The sequence below is a fragment of the Myotis davidii genome, unplaced genomic scaffold (assembly GCF_000327345.1).
Source record: "Myotis davidii unplaced genomic scaffold, ASM32734v1 scaffold64, whole genome shotgun sequence".
Lineage (NCBI taxonomy): Eukaryota > Metazoa > Chordata > Mammalia > Chiroptera > Vespertilionidae > Myotis > Myotis davidii.
The window spans coordinates 598,957-604,956 of NW_006296226.1; the positions used below are offsets into that span (position 1 = coordinate 598,957).

At 52.6% G+C, this 6,000-nt stretch overlaps 1 protein-coding gene across 1 annotated transcript in view; it reads left to right on the forward strand.

Annotated features, from left to right (window-relative positions):
- Nucleotides 1-6,000, forward strand: part of ZNF462 (zinc finger protein 462) — a 139,424-nt gene that overhangs the window by 106,898 nt on the left and 26,526 nt on the right. Inside the window, 2 exon segments of the mRNA XM_006771135.2 lie at nucleotides 2,123-2,384; nucleotides 4,941-5,077. Coding sequence (XP_006771198.1) covers nucleotides 2,123-2,384; nucleotides 4,941-5,077 — 399 coding nt within the window.

Sequence of the window (6,000 nt, forward strand, 5' to 3'; positions counted from 1 at the left end):
GGGCGTTACAATTGTATCGTTAAGGGGTGGGAATTGCTTGTTGCTGTAAATAAACCTGTGCATGTGACTGACCCAGGAAAAGGGGAGTTTATAACATGGATACACACGTCTGTCTTGGTCCGACCTGTTGCCTTGCCACTTGGGGAGGGTGAGGAGCCTCATTTTTCTTGGGGTGCTTTCCCCACCACTCCATGCATGTCTGTTCCTTCTGGTTTCATATCACATGTAAACACTGGAGTTCAGATGTCGAATCCATTGCTTTGAGATCCATGGACTATGCAATGGACCTTAGAGAGAAAAACAGGCTAAGTCTAAGGAGACATGTATGGATAGTGGGTCACAGAACTTGCCTTCTGAGGAGCTAAGAGGGAAGCAGGACAAGCACTGCTGGGAGGGACGGGCTTGGGGTGCTGGTGGGACCGTGCGGAGCCCGCAGCTCACGCCGCGTTAACGAGAGAGGTGGGGTGCGCTGTGTGCTTCATTGTACGCGTTTTAAGCAGAAACTGGTCTTGAGGGTTTAAATAGGAAACCTCTCGAACAATCCCTGAAATGGTAAACAAGCCTGCTATTGAAAGGAAGAATGAGAAGTTGACAATCGCATTGTTGTGGTCCTGAGTGGGTTCACCAGCGAGGTCGAGGACTAGAGAAGGGGGAGATGAGAGAAGAGGGCAGAATGAATTCAGTGTGTCCTGCCTTCCCTCTCCCTTTGTCTTCCCTTCACACCTGGTAAGGAGCCCAGGGAGGCTCCGGTATTGTTCACGTTTCCTTTTATTTCATTTCTGTGCGTCTGGCAGGTTCGTGTACAGTTTCCGAAGGGGTTTTTCTCAGTGAGGAACACAGGTTGGGGGCGGGGAGGAGGGCGAGAACGGAAGAGGGTGGCTTCGTAAGCTGAAGGCAGGAGATGCCTTCCCCATAAGCGAGGCTGCTCTGGGTTTGTTTTTGGAAACGAAGAGGCCGGCGGGATGGACAGAGTACTTTCGTCACATACGGGCTTTGCCGAACCCTCCTCGTCTGCGGGGGGGTCGTGCCCAGCAACATGAAGTGTTCGTTAAGTGGGGAGGAGGCGGGTGCAGCCTTGTCTCCTCTCCCTGCTGCCTGAAAGGCTGTCAGAGAAGAGCCTTTTGAGGACAGTGTGTGTGCTTTTTGAGGACAGTTCCACTGAAGTTCACCTGCGTGGTAGCACCTCCTGCGGCCGCTGTAGGTGGCCCGGGACGTGCTGTTGAACTCCCGGCCTCAGCAGGCAACGCTGCATGTTGGGAAAAGGTTCAAGGCCTTAAACGTTCTTTTTTTTTTTTTTCAAAGAAATTATTTACTTACTATTATTATTATTATTTAATTTAAAGAAGAAACTCCAATTTTCCCAGCCATCGAGGCCGCATCTCTCCGCCCCAGGCCATGGAAGCTCCTGGGGTTGAGATTGGTGCCCGTCGTTTCCGACATCCTCGTCCGAATGGCAAACTTCAAAACACCTTTCAGGGAAACTTGTTTGTATTTCATTTTAATGGGATTTGTGAGTAAATCTCCATTTCCATGCTGACTCAGCTCTAACCATCCATTCCAGGGCAGCACTGTTGGATTTTTGATATTCTAAAATTTAAATCGCTCGACTGTGAAGGCATAAAACATTTTTATATTGGCGAGTGCCGTGAGCCAGAGCACTTCTGTTAAAGGCTTTATTGAGGGGAGGAGGAGGTTTGAATAATTCTGGGCTGCAGAGGGGGGCATAGTGTATCACCTCCTTACCTGCCTCTCTCCCCTGGGGTCCTGGGCTCGTTGTGCGGTTTATTGATCTCACCCACAAGGAGGGCGTCCTGCAGCAGCCGGTGGCCACGCCGCAGTTTCCTTTACGGAACACAGTTCCCTTTCTTCCTTCACTTTGAAACCTTTAACCTCAGAGTTTTCTTTCCAAATGGCATGGGCCCTCCAAGTCAGAGGGAAGCGGGTGACGCGTCCTCCCTCCCCACCTTCCCCCAGAGAAGTGCTGCCGAGTGTAAATGAAGATGAAAGAGGGGCTCGTTGCCCCCCCCCCTTAAAAAGCGTCCGTGGAACAAACGTCAGGGGTTTCCGAGCGTCACCCCCCTGTGTTCTGTGTGTCCGCGTCATGTCCCCCGTCTGTCCACAGACTCGTCCTACTCGGAGCCTCCGGATGTGCAGCAGCAGCTGAACCACTACCAGTCGGCCGCGCTGGCGAGGAACAACAGCCGCGTCAGCCCCGGGCCGCTCTCCGGAGCTGCCGGGGAGCAGAAAGCCGAGGCGGTGCTCCACTGCGAATTCTGTGAATTCTCCTCCGGCTACATCCAGAGCATCAGGCGCCACTACAGGGACAAGCACGGCGGGAAGAAGCTCTTCAAGTGCAAGGACTGCTCTTTTTACACAGGCTTTAAGTAAGTGGCGTGAAGGACAGCCTCGCGGCACGAGGTGGCTGCACCCGCTCCGCCCCTCACCACACGCTCCTTACACTCTCCGACCTGGAGCTCAAGGGAGGCCCTGCCCCCGGCGGGGGATGCAGGGGTTGGGCCCCGTCTGTACCACAGAAGGCTGGTTCCAGGAGACTGTTTTGGGGCGTGTGGGAGGGATGAAGAGCTGTGTCAGAACAAAGGGGTTTAAAAGTCAAAGCATCCCACCGTGCCCCCCCACCCGCCCCCAGAGGTCACTCTCCCCGGGGCTCTGTCCAGGGGGCGCAGGGGAGCACAGGGCTCTGCCCCGTGATTTACCGTCCCTTTCCACAGCGTTGGAGAGAAAGCCGGGCCTTGAGCCTGCGCCTGCATAATTCCTACAACTTCTCAGAGTCCTGTGGACAGTGAGGCCTTGAGCCTGCGCCTGCATATTCCTACAACTTCTCAGAGTCCTGTGGACAGTGACTGAGGAGATAAACCAGGCAGGAAATGTCTAGGGAAAAAAAATGTCAAAGCAAATAGGTGCCCCCAGGCGTGAGATCCTGCAAAGGGCTTCCCCGGCCCCAGGCATGAAGGGGTGAGTGCTTCCCCTTAGCACTCTGTCACTGTCGCCCTTTCCTTTTGTCTTTGGGGGAAAAATGTTCTTGACAGTCCAAGTTCAAGGGGAGAACATTGGGGAATAGTGACTTCCCTGCTACCTTGGTAGGAAAGTCTTATTTCTCAAGATCACGTTATTTAGAAACCCCAGAGAATCAAGACCCCGGCACTGTGAAGCCTAAACTTGAGCAACCGTAGAGAGAGAGTTCCAGTCTAGAAAAAGACCACCCAAAGCCAGTTTTGCTCCTGTGAGGGACAGCACCCGTGCGCTCAAAGAATGGGGTGCTGCCTGTCATTTAAAATGAACTCCTGTGAATTCATCTCCTCTCACAGATACCGTTTAGGTGAGTGTAGAATGTTGAGCCTTGACTGCCTGGGTTTGAATCCCAGCTTTGCTCCTTATTGGCTGTGTGACTTTGGACAAGTCACTCAGCCTCTCTGTGTCTCTGGCTCCTTATCTGTAAAATAAAGATAATAATAGTACCTACCGCACTGCGCTCTTAGAAGTAAATGAACCCGTACATCTGAAGTGCCTGGCACAAAGTAAACATGAATTTTAAAAAAGCTGAAAGTAATCGTGTTGCAGATGTAAGGCTGTTACTATCTGCCCCTGGTGCAGTCGGGACCTGAGCCTCAGGCCGCCGCAGCCCTGACTACAGACCCCACACGGAGAGGCTGGCGAGAGGGCTTCCTGCGAGAACAGCCGGTCTCTCCTGCACCAGCCCGTGGTTGCCGGGACTTGATGGAAAAATGTTGTCTCTCTGACTCTTCACTCGGTTCCGTGTGTTCCAGAGAAATACGCGTGTGACCTTAGAACTGAGAGGAGGCCACAGGGCCCAGGTGACACGGGCCCACCCACAGGTGTGCACCTTTCCCCGGGGGAAGCACTCGGGTTAATAAGAAGAGGACCTCACCCATTCAGCTCTTGGTTTCATCCATTCTTATGAGATGAAATGTCTTACTAAGGCTTTGTAAACTGAACTTTCTCCCAGTGGTTGATCATTGACCTATGAACCAGGAGGTCACTGTTCAATTCCCTGTCAGGGCACATGCCTGGGTTGCCGGCTCGATCCCCAGTAGGAGGCGTGCAGGAGGCAGCCGATCAGTGATTCTCTCTTATCATTGATGTTTCTGTCTCCCTCTCCCTTCCTCTCTGAAATCAATTAAAAAATGTATTTTTTAAAAATTGTGAACTTTTGAGAAGGCTGAAGGGGGGGCAGCAGCACTCTCCCGTCTCAGGCTGAACCCTGACTCTGAGTGTAGTTTACCGATTGGGGAGGTCTTGCTTCCTCACCGACTTGCCCGCCCCCTCACCTGTGAAGAGTCATGAGGCAGGTGATCAATCACCCATCTTTAAAGTAGTCCCTCTCCTTCCAGGCGTGATGAGAAATGCGTTCTTGTAGGGATTTTGTTGTAATGATTTCAGTAATTTCTCACTTTCCAGAATAAAGTGTTAGGTAGACTCATAGAAACAGAAACCAGAGGGGTGGGGGGGATGGGTGAAACAGGGAGGGGAATCTAGTCAACAATACTGGAAGTTTGCGAAGTGACATAATTACTAGAATTGGTGGGGTGGTCATATTATAAGGTATAAAAAATGTTGAATCACTATGTGGTACACCTAAAACTAGTATAGCTAATATCTATCAACTATACTTAAAAAAAAAAAAAGTATTTGGGGGAATCCATTTCCTTTTATACTAAGTTTGAATCCAGCCAAGTGGCAAAATTCTCAGAAAGGAGACCACTGGGCAACCGTGGTCCGTTGTTGGGTGGGCGACCCAGGAGCTCCTGGTGAGCAGCCATGACCGACGGCAGTGGTTTGGGCCCTCAAGCAAGGGCGTCGCACGGGAAGCCTGTGGCCAGGTCGCCAGCAGGGGGTGTGCACGCATGCGAACCGGTCCCTTGTCACATTGATGGCCTGTCTGCCTCCCGCCTCTCCCCCAGATCTGCTTTTACTATGCACGTGGAAGCCGGGCACTCGGCCGTTCCGGAGGAGGGCCCCAAAGACCTGCGCTGTCCCCTCTGCCTCTACCACACCAAATACAAGCGCAACATGATCGACCACATCGTGCTGCACCGAGGTAACCTCCCAACTCGGCTTTCTCGGGCGGGGGAGGGTGGCCCGGGTGGCATACGGTGCCCTCTCACGGTGGCAGGGGCACGGGTGGCATTCTAGGGATTTTAATAAGAAATTTCTCCTTTTCAAGAATAAAGTGTTAGGTTTCTGTTTAGGGATGGGGGAATGGGTGAAAAGGGGAGGGGAATGTAGCCAATATTGTGATAAGTTGGCATGATGACAGATGATTGATTACTGGAATTAGTGGGGTGATCAGGTATAAAAATGGTGAATCACTATATCGTACACCTAAAACTAGTGTAACTGATATGGGTCAACTATACTTAAAAAAAGAATCGAGTATTTGGGGGAATCTGTTTCTTTTCCTACTAAGTTTGAATCAGACAAGTGGCGCCCTGCAAGCTGGGAGAAGCAGCGCGGGAACATTTAGGCAGGAAGTCTAAGGGGTCCCGCCTGGGGTTCTGCCTCGGTCACCTGGCCTCTGGTCCCTGGGCCCATGTGTGGCGGAGGCTCTGTGCCCCCTTAGAGTTTGGGAGGGCCCGTGGGTAGGGCTGCTGCCGAGCAAACAGGAACAGGGAGACCCCACCTCTGCGGCCGACTCCCTCCTTCCCTGCTGCTGCCAGGCAGGATCAGAGCTTCGATCCTGATGAGCCCCGTGACTTTCCCTCCCTGTGCTGAGAACGCAAAGAAGGGGGACACGGAGCCAGATAACGGAGGGGGCGCAGAGCAAGGTGAAATGCCAGAGATTAAATGGTAATGGGGGACGCGGTTGGCCATCCCAACTCAGAATGCAGCTCAGTGGGAGGCTGGTCTTGACAAGTTGAGAGACTTGGGTGTCTGCCTTGCCGAGTGGGGCTGAGAGTGGGGCTGATCTCGGCACAAGATGTGGCGCGCTCTGCACCGTCCTCATCCCCCCTTTCCATCCCC